Source organism: Cladophialophora bantiana, assembly GCF_000835475.1.
Source record: "Cladophialophora bantiana CBS 173.52 unplaced genomic scaffold supercont1.10, whole genome shotgun sequence".
Lineage (NCBI taxonomy): Eukaryota > Fungi > Ascomycota > Eurotiomycetes > Chaetothyriales > Herpotrichiellaceae > Cladophialophora > Cladophialophora bantiana.
Genome location: NW_015971584.1, coordinates 1,215,116 through 1,228,141, shown reverse-complemented (window position 1 = coordinate 1,228,141; position 13,026 = coordinate 1,215,116). Strand labels below are relative to the sequence as shown.

At 53.2% G+C, this 13,026-nt stretch overlaps 5 protein-coding genes across 5 annotated transcripts; 2 read left to right on the top strand and 3 right to left on the bottom strand.

The window, feature by feature from the left end:
* Positions 1-552: 552 nt before the first annotated feature.
* Positions 553-1,479, top strand: Z519_07347 (uncharacterized protein; the record flags this gene model as incomplete). The annotated part of the gene is made up of 1 exon (XM_016765082.1): positions 553-1,479. One exon carries the CDS (start codon positions 553-555, stop codon positions 1,477-1,479), a length of 927 nt encoding a protein of 308 aa, XP_016619032.1.
* A 169-nt stretch (positions 1,480-1,648) lies between these two features.
* On the bottom strand, positions 1,649-2,497 carry Z519_07346 (uncharacterized protein; the record flags this gene model as incomplete). The annotated part of the gene is made up of 1 exon (XM_016765081.1): positions 1,649-2,497. The coding sequence occupies one exon, from the start codon at positions 2,495-2,497 to the stop codon at positions 1,649-1,651; it is 849 nt and encodes a 282-aa protein (XP_016619031.1).
* Positions 2,498-3,807: 1,310 nt separating this feature from the next.
* Positions 3,808-5,406, top strand: Z519_07345 (uncharacterized protein; the record flags this gene model as incomplete). Its single annotated transcript, XM_016765080.1, has 3 exons — positions 3,808-4,248; positions 4,311-4,578; positions 4,634-5,406. The coding sequence occupies 3 exons, from the start codon at positions 3,808-3,810 to the stop codon at positions 5,404-5,406; spliced, it is 1,482 nt and encodes a 493-aa protein (XP_016619030.1).
* A 1,123-nt stretch (positions 5,407-6,529) lies between these two features.
* Positions 6,530-10,056, bottom strand: Z519_07344 (uncharacterized protein; the record flags this gene model as incomplete). Its single annotated transcript, XM_016765079.1, has 2 exons — positions 6,530-7,270; positions 7,318-10,056. The coding sequence occupies 2 exons, from the start codon at positions 10,054-10,056 to the stop codon at positions 6,530-6,532; spliced, it is 3,480 nt and encodes a 1,159-aa protein (XP_016619029.1).
* Positions 10,057-11,674: 1,618 nt separating this feature from the next.
* On the bottom strand, positions 11,675-12,625 carry Z519_07343 (orotidine 5'-phosphate decarboxylase; the record flags this gene model as incomplete). Its single annotated transcript, XM_016765078.1, has 2 exons — positions 11,675-12,348; positions 12,469-12,625. 2 exons carry the CDS (start codon positions 12,623-12,625, stop codon positions 11,675-11,677), a joined length of 831 nt encoding a protein of 276 aa, XP_016619028.1.
* Positions 12,626-13,026: the final 401 nt, after the last annotated feature.

Here is a 13,026-nt window from a genome sequence, read left to right as displayed (position 1 = left end):
CCTCGCTCTCCCTCCAAAGATACTGTACTCGCGTCGACCAATGTCCTTATCATGTCATGCACGCGATACTGTGCGGCCGGGCAGAACTCCCTTGGTGTGTTCCGCATCTCACAGTGTGTCCCATTGATGACAAAGTCGACAGCGGAACATTCAGCAGCCCGCCAGTCTGCACGTGGAGGCGGAATTCCATTTACGGCGGCTGTGACTGAGCCGGCCTATCATGCTTCTGCCCTTGACAACAATGTTCGATGTTAGCTAAGCTGGTCCGTGCTGTCCACGCCAGCCATCACCATCTTCTTCCATCGCGGAAACGGCATACCACGGCCTCTTAATTTGATGACCAAAGATTTACCTAGACCAGGAATCCCCTGACATAAAGCTAGCCCAGCCGGAGAAGTTCAATGGTATAAGTATTTTCTCTTTCTCTTCTCGTTGCTCACTTCCTTTTCCATACGTTGGAGCTTAACCTCGTCTTGATCCGCCGTTAAACAGCAAGAACGCGCCGGCATCAACGCCTCAGTCGAAACCAAAGCACTAGCATCTGACCAGAAGATGCGCGCAATCACAGTTTCCTCGTGGGGATCTCCCCCTCAGTTCACCTCCTCACACCCCGACCCTTCATCTTCTTCGGATACCAGTGTCACCCTCAAGGTCCTCGCAAGCGGCCTCCATCAGCTCGTCCGTTCACAAGCCGCAGGAACTCACTACAGCACGAAAGCCTCAACCGTGCCGTACATCCCTGGTGCCGATGGCGTCGGCGAGACTCCCGATGGCCAACGCGTGTACTTTAACAGTATCACAACAGGTGGAGGGTTTGCCGAGTACATCACCGTGCCGAAAGCCAATGTCTCGCCGATTCCGAAAGGTGCAGATCCCGTCGTGATTGCTGGGCTGACGAACCCGGGAATGTCGAGCTGGATGGCCTTTGCTGCCCGCGTGGAACCACCACTGCCGCAGAATTTTACAGTCGTAATTGTGGGAGTTACGGCGATTAGTGCCAAGGTCGCTGTCCAATTTGCGCGTGCCAGAGGTGCGGCTAAGATCATTGGGGTGGCGAGAAATGCAAAGGAGATGGCTTCGATCCCTGGCCTGGACGAACGCATCGTCCTGGCCAACAACCCCAGTGAGACGGATTTTTCGTCCCTGACAGATGTCGATTTAATCCTAGACTATCTATATGGCCCCGCCGTTGCCGCACTTCTAGACCAACTCAAATCCACCGTCCCTACGCAATTCGTACAGATTGGCACTGTAGCCGCGACCGATATGGCATTGCCTGGCGCAATATTGCGGAGCAAGAACATCACCCTTCGAGGGGCTGGCCCAGGAGCCTGGGCTATGTCACATTATGCGAAGGAGGTGCCGGCGTTGCTGGCAGCGGTGGCCACGCTGCCTGACATGGATCTGAAGGTGAGGAAGTTGGAGGAAGCTGAGGCTGCGTGGGCGGCGAAGAAAGAGAGGACTGTGTTTGTGCCGTGACTGGCCGACAACGAATGGTGCCGTGCTGGGCTAATGGCTCTGAAGGGGAGGATTTAGAAAAACTATGCGGAACGGGTGGGAAGCTTAAGGCTACGAATTCTGTCGTTGCTGGACGGAAGACACACGGTGGGATGAGATTGGATCCATCAGTTGTCTGCCATGAGCGGCGCTACAGGCCGACCTCGATGTCGATCCATATGCACTTAATCGTGGTCGACTCCAAAAGCCCCATTTCGCTCTCTGTTCGAAAACTCACATCCTGTAATCTTGCGTACACAGCCACTTCATCTGTCTGGAGTTTTCTGTTCTCTCCACGTCTGTTCGCTGTGGAATTGCCGTGTCCGGAGCCCGAGTCGGGGAATTCGGGACCGCGCCATCCAAGATTCCATTTGCCTGTCTCGCCTGTTGGGTCGTGGTCCGGTCCGGGGAGGGAAAAGGCACGTTTGAACCATGATGACTTGGTGGAACGGGCCGGTAGCTGAGTTTCCGGTGCCGGCTGGACCGGGAACTGTGGTTGAAGCTCAGATTGAGGCTGGGATTTCTCATCTCGCCTTTTATCTCGCGGCTCGTCCGCCGGTGCGGATGGATTGGAAAGCTCTCCTCTCAGCAAATGATCCAGTTCCTCAACCACTGCTTGCTGCGTCCAGAATGAGGAGTGATTCTCGGTCCCGGAAAGGGTAACGACGACGCCAGTAGTCTGGTGACTGGGGAAAGAGGGGGAAACAATGTTCTGTTCGGTCAGGGTTCTCGCTGATCGTAGGACGTCGGCTGGAACAACAACGACGGTAAGATGATTGCACAGGTTGGAGACATGAGTTGCAAAACAAGGGATGAGAGATTCTCTGACGAGCTCGTAGATCCGTCGAGTGCGCTCTTGTCGGATCAAGGAGGTGCTGGACACTGGCGCTGGTCTCTGTCTCGAGTCCTGAACTGCTGGGACTTGGGCCGAGAGAGCGATCGACTCCTCATAGGTAGGGATGCGGTCACTGGGATCTATGTCAAAGAGCGTTTTGGACATGTCGGCCAGAATGCGGTTTCGCGACGATGAGGATCGAGTGGGTGTCGATGTTGCTCGACCCCGTCGGTTAGGAGTCTCGGGATGTGAGTGGTAAAATGTGGACAAGGAACTGGGTGACACGGAAGACGTGCTAGTCAGCTAAGGTCAACCTGAATGTCTCTGTCAAGAGTCGATGGTCCGGTTGAGAAGCAGCACAGCAGCAGTGCCATGCCATGCCATGTCATGTCATGCCATTTGCCGACCTTGACCGGTGAGCAGGGTAAGCAGTTGGTTCGCAAATATTATCGCAAGGGCAAAGTCAAAAGTTGCCGGCATTAGGGAGGAGTCAGGAGCAGCATGGGCCTAGTGCCCCTAGGCTCACCAGGCTTAAGGGTTAAGGGGGGGCGAGGGGGATTCTAGAAGGCTTCCAAGGACAGCAAGGACCAGGGGCTTAATATACTTTAGTTTAGAGGGAGGGGGGTGTTGGGGGCTCACTAGGCCAAAGAGGGGCAGCTAAAGTAAGGCGCAGCATTGTGCCGAGGACAGAGAGTTGCACCAGGTGAAAGCCTCGCTGCTCACACAACACCCGTAGTTGGAGGGGGCTAGCGCAGCTGCGAGTCGGCGAGGCAAACTCGATCCTTATCCTTTTGACAACACCAACACCAACACCACTTACATCACCCACCATACCGAGTACTTATACACCTCTCCAACACATCTCGTCTGCCTTGGGCCATTCAGCCCTCCCCCCCGTGCCCCTCCATCTCCACCAGAACAAGCCTCCCCGTATTCGGATATGCCTGTCCAAGCCTGTCTCCGTCCTCGTGACAACCACCGCACCTCCTCGGCCTCTGTCATCTCTGCCTCGTAACTCCACATGCATTGAACTTTACGGCCATGGCAGAAACAAGTCAGGAAACCTAGCACAGAGTCAGTCAAGGGCGAGGGTGCAAGGCGGTACATTGCAGACCGGTCGAATCCCCAGCTACCGACCAAGTACATGCCTCACCTTACTCACGTTACCTCTGAGCGATATACAACCACAGGACATGTACCAGGCTGCAAGCGGCCGTTGTTTACCAAGAGATTTGCAGTATTTATTCCCATTGCCACCTTCTTCCGCTCTGCTCGCTTTGTTCTTTCTCCTCTCATTGTGCCGGAAACAAAAGTCCTCCCTGGCAAGTTCTTGTATCACTCGGTTCCATTTCTGTCGCATCATCTTCTCCCCCATCCTCGTTCTTGACCGCACAGGTTAATATCATACCAGCTCGTCTTGTCCGTCTACATCATTTTATTGACACACTTAGCTCCTCCAATATCGCTATACTTGTATGCCCGGCATGTGGTATCACATCTCCAACGCCAATGAGTACCTCGTCGTCACTGGCGCTGGCGTCGACGATGTACGCATCGTCAAGAAAGCCTTCGTCTACCCATGGCAGCGCGTTGCTCGCATCTCCGTCTCGCCCTTCGACTTCTCCCTCAACTTGCAGGCCATGACCATTGAGAAGCTCCAGTTCGCCCTTCCCGCCGTCTTCACCATCGGCCCAGACAACAAGCCCGAAGCTCTCAAAAAATATGCGTTGCTCCTCAGCGGGAACCCCGACGGTACCCCTTCTGCGAGCAAGAAACCTGGCCTGGCCATTGTGCCGACCCAGAGGGGTCATGTTCAGGACATTGTGAAAGGCATCATAGAAGGCGAGACCCGTGTCATCGTGTCCAGCATGACCATGGAGGAAATTTTCAAGGAGCGACAAGTCTTTAAGCAGAAAGTATGCCTCCAGGGTACATCTGGCTGACGAGCACCAGTCCATGCCACTGACGCCGGTTGCAGGTTATTGAAAACGTCCAGAACGAATTGGACCAGTTTGGTCTCCGAATCTACAATGCCAACGTCAAGGAACTTCAAGACACACCCGGCTCCGAGTACTTCGCCTTCCTCTCCCGCAAAGCCCACGAAGGAGCGTCCAACCAAGCCCGTATCGATGTGGCGGAAGCTCGCATGCGAGGTGAAATTGGCGAGGCTTCAAAACGTGGACATACCAAGCAGGAAATCTCCAAGATCGAAGCAGAGACCGCCGTCCTCGAGACAAAGAGGAGAGGTAAGGTTTACAACGGCTCCTGGTCTATGTGGCGAGGCTGACAGGACAATCACAGCCGACAAGGCACAAGCAGACGCTGAGCTTACGAATCGACAGACTGAATTGGACATGACCATTCAAATCAACCAGATTCAAGCTCGGAGAGCCGCAGAAGCCCGGGATGCCGAATTGCAGAAAGAGGTCGAGACGAAAAAGGCAGCCACCGAGCTTGAACGCCTCCGTGCCAAAGATCTCGTCCGTGCACAAATCTCAAAGGAAACGACACAACAAGAGGCTGATGCCGATCTCTACCGTGCGTCCAAGCAAGCAGACGCCAAGGCATACGCCGAAAAGCAGGATGCAGATGCTCAGCTGTTCAAACAGCAACGCCAAATTCAAGCCAGTGTCGAACGTCAAATGAAAGAAGCCGATGCAATGTACCATGCTAAGATGCGTGAAGCAGAAGCCACCAAGGCACAAGCAGCAGCGTACAGGGAATTGGCCGACGCATTTGGCGGACCACAAGGCTTGCTTCAATTCATGATGCTAAAGGAGAATACCTACGAGAAGCTTGCCATGGCCAACGCAAAGGCTATTCAAGGCCTTCAGCCCAAGATTACCGTATGGAACACCGGCAACGGTGACGCGAGCGGGGCAATGGGAGAAGGCATCGCACCCATCAAGAACATCATGCAGTCGTTGCCTCCTTTGCTCAGTACGATCCAGGAACAGACCGGCATTACACCGCCAAATTGGATGGTGCAAATGCCCAAGGACGTCAACGGCCAACTAAAGCCAGAGGAGAGGAGAAAGATCTTGAGCCACAGCGCCGAAGAGAAGAAGGGCTGAGCAGTCTAACGGGTTGTCTGTGCAGGCTCTCGTTGCTGACGCTGACGTTTGGTTCGCGCCGGTCCATTTGTACGACTCTTCCACAACGAGTTCCATCCATTCGCTTGCAGATTTTCCTTTGTCGGCAATATACTGTATGTTGATTTAGGAGTTGGGCTGGGGCAAGTCGTGTTGCACTGTCATGAAGCCGGCAAGCGGTCTGTATCGTAGTCGTCATTTTGCTTTTTGGTCACTATTCATGCATTTACAACGTATAGCATAAGGAAGCCATTTGAAATGTACCGTCCTACATCAGCTTTCACCCCGATAGTATCTGTATGTAGAGTGATTCGACTCGTAATCATCGCACCCTTTTGCCGATACAGTATGGGAATAACCGATTACGCGCATCTCCAGACAGGGAGATTTTTTTGTTTTTGTTTTTTTGGGATGAAGCTCCGAATTTTGAATCTGCTGTCTACTTTCCTTGGATTGTCATGTCATCATTCATTTTTCATTTCCAAAATACTGGCAGTAGTATACTTGCGGGCCTGACTGCAGCTTTGCTACCTATTTGGACCTTTTTTTTTTCCCTCCCTTCCTTTCCCATTCAGTCTGGATCCGCGGGGATATTGACCAAGCAAAGCGGCATGTGGCTGTCTTTCCATACGATATCCTCGACATGCCATCTGTTTGTTGTGGCAGTCATTGGCTTCCATACAAGTTAGATATCTTCTCGTCCCCAAAGCAAAAAGTGTGGTAAGAGTCCCCGTTCTCTCCCCCATGCGCCTTCCGTCTCCTCTCTCCTTATTGAGCGACCGTAGCAGACAGATGTCTCTGTCAATATCGAAATCAAACCCTGTGTCAGATGACCAAATAAACCATACCTGACTCATACCGAAAACATTCCTGCTTGCCTGCTCTGGTGTACAGAACGATCGAAAACTGGTGTCAAAACCATAACAACATGCTGTGGTAATTGCTAGGATGTCGTTTCGATCATTAAAAAAAAAGGACAGGAAATTTGCCAGAAACAACGCTTCTCCGTGCGTCAAATAGCCTCCCTTGTGCCCCCGCGCTGTCCAAAACGGATTTTTTGGGGGGGTTATCCAGGGGTCAGAATCATCTTGCTTTCCTAGATGGCTTAAACATCGATCATCTCCGCATCTTCGGCAAGAACTTCGTCGGCAGGTCCCCAGTTACCTTCGAAGATAGTCGCTCCGGCACGTCGTCTTGTTTCTGCCCACCGCACGCCTTCCGTGTTGAGCACTTCGCCGGCAAGAGGACGGTCATTCGGATCTGGAGATATCATCCAGCGCACAACTCGGTCGAGGGCTTGTTCATGTGATGGATCCACCATGAATTGAGGTGGATCGACGAGTTCACCGCTTCGTTCAAATCGTGAGGCTTTTCGGCCAGGCTCGGCCACAGCAACCTCGGAATCATCGCCGTACATCACTTCTACATCGTCGTGATGGCTGTCCTGACGGAACGCAAAAGAATTTTCTCGGGACACAGGATTGCCAGACGAGTCCCTCAAAATGCCGCTGGTCCCAGAACTCCAGGTCAAACTTGGGACATCGCTCAAATCCCCGTTTCGCAGCTTCTGCCACGATACGCCATTGTCCGGTAGTTCAACATTCCCGGCTGTTTCCAACATGATCAACCCAAGCGCAAATATGTCTGCAGGTTTATCATATCTGCCCATCAGAATCTCCGGTCCGATGTATTCACGATCACCTTCACCCTCGATGCCTGCCTTGGCCGGCCATCGGGTGGCCATGCCGAAGTCCGCAATCTTGAGCACGCCCTCGAATGTAATGAGGACGTTTGCTGGCTTGAGGTCGAGATGTATGAATCCGGAGTCGTGGATGTGCTTCAAACCCTACCGGCTGTCAGACCAGACAAGAGCGTTAGAGGCATTAGACTTACCATTGCCAGCTCAAGAAGGATCTTCCAGATGCGGAAGTCGTCCAATCTCGCCTTCAGGCCGATTTGTGCAAGGAAGACGTCAAGCGTACCCTCTTCACAGAATTCTGTTTGAATGTAAAGGTGGTTATTTTCCTCCCAACTGTCGACGAAAGTCACAATGTGATCTGAATGGCCCAAGGCCTTGAGCACATCCACCTCGTGTATCTTTCTCTGGCGGTCTCTCGTACCGGCATAAGGATACCGCGATCTCTTGACAGCCCAAACTTTTTCGGGCACAGAACTTCTTGATGATGGACGGCTGGTTGACACGGAATAGACCTTATGATATGGCGATGTCTCGGGTGGTTGCGAAACTCGATAGACTTGTGAGAACTCTCCAGAGCCAATAAGATCGACCTTGTCAAACCTTGACGTTAAGCTGCTGTCGATATTTGTTGCGTCCGATGAGGCGAGGTTTAGACTTGGACGGTTGGAGAAATTCGGAAAGTACTCTCGTGGTCCAGTTGGTGTCGCCGGAATGATAGATGCCATGTTATTCTGCCTCGTGGGTGGACGTTCGGCCCGGCCTGAAATGGTCAGGCCGCTCGGATCAGGAGGGAAGAAGCTGTCGAGAGGGGTGTGAGGAGAACCGCGATCTGTCTTTTCGATTCTTGGGCTTACTGGTGGCACAGACATTATTTTAGCACGTTCTAAAGCAGGGGAATGCATGGTCGGAATCGAGAGAGCCTTCCTCGCCGAAGGAGGCGGGAATCTGAGACTTTTCGAAGCATGACCATTGGTAAAAGAAGGACCCGGCAGTGAGACGACATTTAGCGCCGACTTTGGTCTCAGGCTGACGGATGGGGAGTCTTCCATCGCGCTGTCACTGTCCAGGTCGACGCATCCTGGCGATGCCGAAATAGGAGACAACTTACTACTTGACAATCGAGTTAGATGGGTAGAAGGAGCGATAGCTTGATTGGCAGACAAGGTTGATTGGTGTGGCGATGGAGACACCGAGCCACGATCTTGAGGCTCTGTCAAGTGTTTGGTAGGTGTAGGAGGATAATCAGAATCGGTAGACTGACTATTCGCGCGACTAAGCGGCGAACGACGGGTCACCTTGTCTTCGGGGTCGATGGATGCAAAACTTCCATCTCGAAGCAAATTGTGTCGACTCGATCGAGCCCCGAATATACCGAGACTCTTAGAGAACGGAAAGGCCGAGACCTTGGAAGCACCGTGGCTCATCTCGAGCGGACTTGCGGGAATACCGAAAGACTGTCGAGAGATTCTGTTGATAGCACTCTTGGCGGGTGCAAATTTCTCCTCGTTCTGAAAGATTGCTGGCTGTTTCTTACAGGGAGTATCTGGCATATGGGCTTTCGGTAAGCCAGCATTTGGATCTTCCACATTACGGTTCTTCTTCGAGATGAGACCGGTAGACATGAAAGCAGCGGGCAAGGGTTTGGCAGCCTTGTAGTTTCCCGGGGTGGCGAAAGAAGTCTGAGAGGAGAATTCATGGTCTTCGGAAGAGGGAACTGGTCTTGAAGAGCCGACCGGTAGGGACTTTGAGAAATCGTGAGAACGAGGTCTGCTCGGGCGATGGATTGGTTCACGGGTAGGAGAGTCGTCTTGCTCGTCAGGCTGAGACGACGACTGGGTCACAGTTCGTGAAAGTGGATGTCGAGGCTGGTAGGACGAGCCGTTCCCACTAGCAGTCATGGGATGGATTGAAGCACTCAGGAGATTTCCTTGACTAGGGAAAGGACTGTCGCGCGGGAATGCATTGACGTGGTTGTCCAGAGACATGCGCGTTTCCTTCTTGGGGTTTGCGGCTGGAGTGAAGTCCAACCAAGACCTGTCCGCTTCCGTGGCGTGGTACAATTTCAAATTGCTTGACCGGTCGATCTGTCGCTGTTGAATGGTCGACTTTCTCAAAGATGACGACCGCTTTGGGATTGTTGAAAACCGTGATGACGACAGAAATGAGTTGCCCACGAACCAGTCATTATCGTCTTGTGCTCGTTTGTCACTGAACATTCCGCTCTCCAGGCTGTCGGACTCGAATATGCTGAAATCGAGGCCTGGCCCGTGAAGACTTCTCCTCTTAGCCGAAGGACTTTCGCAACCCGGCGTTTCGTCTGATCTAGGACAGTCTGATCTCTTCATAGGACTGAGAGGAGCAACAGCTGTGATCAGCATCCCGCCACTTCGTCTCTTTTCCTGTCGAGTATGAACGCTCTTCCAGCTGAGTGGTTCATTCGGAGACTTATCGTTCTCCTTTTCCTCTCCAGCAGTCAGGCATTTCAACGCCAGTTCGCGCTCTGCTTCTGCTGAACTCCTTTTGCGAAGTGGCATAGGAGATGAATTCCCACTGTCATTCGAATCCGTCAGAACTCGCTTTGTAGGACTCCTAGGCGAAGTCCGAAGACGAGTCACCCCATGAGACTGATTTGTACGCCGAAGAGGAGGGCGTGAAAACCGGGAAGCCGAAGCAGCTCGATTCGGATGAGAAGCTATGTTACCCAGGTGTAGAAAATTCTCAGATGTTGTGTTTCTCGATGGTGACAGTGGAGAGGGCGAGAAAGGTAGATTGCCGGGTCCTGGGGACCGTAGCGATTGTTGGCGAAAATCCGTACTTTTCGAAGGGGAGCGAGATAGTGAGCGGCGGATCTCCCGTATGGCGGAATGGGGATCGAAACGTGAGAAGGCACTCTTTGGTGAGTGCTCCTCACGATGGGGAGAGTATGTGGCCATCATGGCTGGCCCGAAGTCGTTCTGTTTCAACGCAACACACTAGATGGAGTCTCTGCCCAGGAGTCTGCCATGAACTTGAACGTTCCGACGAGACAATGCTCTTTTTGACCCTGATCCTATGTTGTATGATAGTTGCTGCGGGGATCCGTGACAGACTCGAACGGATCTACCAGAGGCCTCGCATTATCGACGCGCGAGGAATGGCATGAGTCTATAGAGTGAGGTGCTGGGTGGCAGCTGAGGCCAGCGGGGACAGAGGTGATCCGAACGCAGCCACGATAACGGGGGATCGTGACCTGTCGGGAAGAGGAATATCTAGCAGTTCCCCGTCGAAACGACAATGGCAATGGTAGAGTTGAGGGCAGTCGGACGATACTGGAAAATGGACTTGAGAGGCGGCAGCAATAGCAGTCTGTCAATGTGATACGGAGGGAGGACAAACTGTCAAAGGACGAGGAGGTGGAGTGATGGCGGGCGAGAGGGAGTCGGCCAGAGTTGAATGCTGACTATTTGTCGCAGGCAAAAAGAAGGATGCTCGCTGATCCTCTGGTCGCCGGGGAGGTCGGGTCGCAAGCGGTGGTGTATTTGTCCTCTCAGGGTTCAAGTTCTTGAGGCGATCGCGTGCGCAAGGGAAGCAGGCGCCGATGACGAATATTGTTTGTGGCGAACAGAACTGGGGAAGGAGGTGGTGCCAATTGGGGGTGTCGTTTGGCGGCAAGCACAGGGTAAGAGAGTCTCAATGAAAAGGCACTGGGAGCGCGCTGTCACTGGACGAATCGTAACATCTGTCTTGGTCGAGTTTCGGTTGTTTTCTTTGGACAGAGGATTCAAAGGCCACGACACGCTTCTTTTTTTCGTGGGCGTGAGCGTGGGCATGGGCGTGTGAGGCGCAAGACGCGTCCTAGGCGGTGGGTGGTAGGCGATGGGCGCCAAGGATAAACAATGGCCCAAAACAGACTAGTTGGCGGGCTCGACTAGCGCAGGCTCGGCAGCCATGGATCGTCATTTTCAACGCGACAATCTGGGATCTGGGAGCACCAGCTGGGAGCAGCTGACCCCCCTCTTCTGTTTTTGGTCCCTGAGCAATTTGTTTCTGCTCTCTATTAATTACGCGAAATCATTTGCAGCTGTGCAATTTCTGACCTTGTGCAACACTGGAGAAGATACTACCCCATTGGTTCCTTGACAGGCACCGTAATCCCATATCCGTCACAGCTGCCTGGTGTTTTCTCCGAGCTCGAGCTTATACATTTCAATCCGCAGCCCGGCGGGTCGAGAGAAAGTACGGAGTAAACACTCTGCAGCGGAGGGTCTGAGGGGTCTATCAACGGCCCACAAATCCTCGACCTCACAGTCATGGTCAATAGCTATGCCTAGGTAGGAGGTAGCCTTGCATCTTAGGTACATACTTGGTATCTAATACATCCCCCCACGATGGATTCCTCTCTCTCTCCTCGGCCATGTATGAGGAAAGTAATGCCTCCAGACCCTTGTAGACCCCTTACCTATTTCAGCGCCAGACCCGGCTCCTTGAACGAGCTGTCTACTTTGATTTGAGTGGCCCACGTTGCAGCTGTCCAGTCGGTGGTGGCATGTTTGATGCCCAACCTGCTTATGCTTATCTGCTGGCCGAGCCTACTTGTCGGACACGTCGCTCGTATGCCTCCCATCCCGCCTTTTGATATTCCTTGACTGCACTCACCGGATCAGTCGCGGCGTATATCCCTCTTCCCGCAATAAGAAAGTCGGACCCGCCTTCGATTGCTGTGATGGGGGTTTGATACTGCTGACCGAGCGCGTCACCTTTACTGGACATATTGACACCCGTCGTGAACACTACGAAGTCTTCATCCTGCGTGGCGGCAGGAGAATGGCTGGACAACTCCCTTGTTGATACGAAGCCCAAGACACTTTGGGGGTACTTTCTTGCAATCTCGACCGATATTCGAGTGTACTCGCCCACTGCCAGCGACCCCCTTGAGGTCATTTCGGCCAGGATTAGAATGCCTCGTTCGCATATCCCACCCTCATGGATGGTCTGATCGAGCGCCTGGATGATGCCCTCGCCCGGAAGAATGGTAGCGTTGACGATATGCGCCCATTCGTGGATCCGTAGCGCTCCTCCTTTGTATTGCTTCTGGACGGTGTTGCCAATGTCAATAAACTTCCTATCTTCAAAGAGAAGAAAGTCGTGACGTAGGGCGAGTTCGGTCAGTCCTTCAACTGTGGCAGGACTGAAGTCGGAGACAATGTCGATGTGCGTCTTGAGAACAGCAATATGCGGACCCAGACCTACGAGACGAACACCAAGCGTTAGAATGTGTTTGACCGATTTGCTCAGCGGCCTGGATCTCCCACAGGACACATGGGCACGTGGGATACGAATTCCGAAGTGTCGATCGATTCACTTACTGTCAGCGATGGCCAAAAGTTCTTTGGTAGTGGTCAGGTCTGCCGACAAGACGACATTGGTCTTTTTCCGGTCCGCTATTTCGAAGAGTCGCCTGCCGAGAGGATGTGGGTGCTTTTGAGCGCGCTGAGTGTAGGGCAGGTGACTTTGGGAGGCCATGATGGCAGGTTAGGTCCACGGCGTTTGCGTGTCGGAATTTTTCTGTCAGCGAAATGTGTTTAAGCGACGGCAGGATCAGGCCAGGGACAGGTACCGGAGCCCAGCTCCGTGGAGGCGGTGGGTGCGAGCTGAGGATCGGAGATGTGGTTGGACCGAAATGATCACAGAATCAACTCCGAGGCTGATGGCACCAGATGGGGGCGTTTGCGGTGTGGTGGTGTTGGGGGCGGATGACAGCGATGATGGTGATGCCACTTTGCTGAGGGCGGCCGAGACTAGAGAGCGTTGGAAACGCAAAGCCTTCGCTAGTCCGGAGGCTGCAGCGGGAGGCCACTAGGCCACTAGGCAGGGCTCGCCAGCGCAAAATGCCACGTTGAAGGAAAACAGTGCAGCCTAAAGAC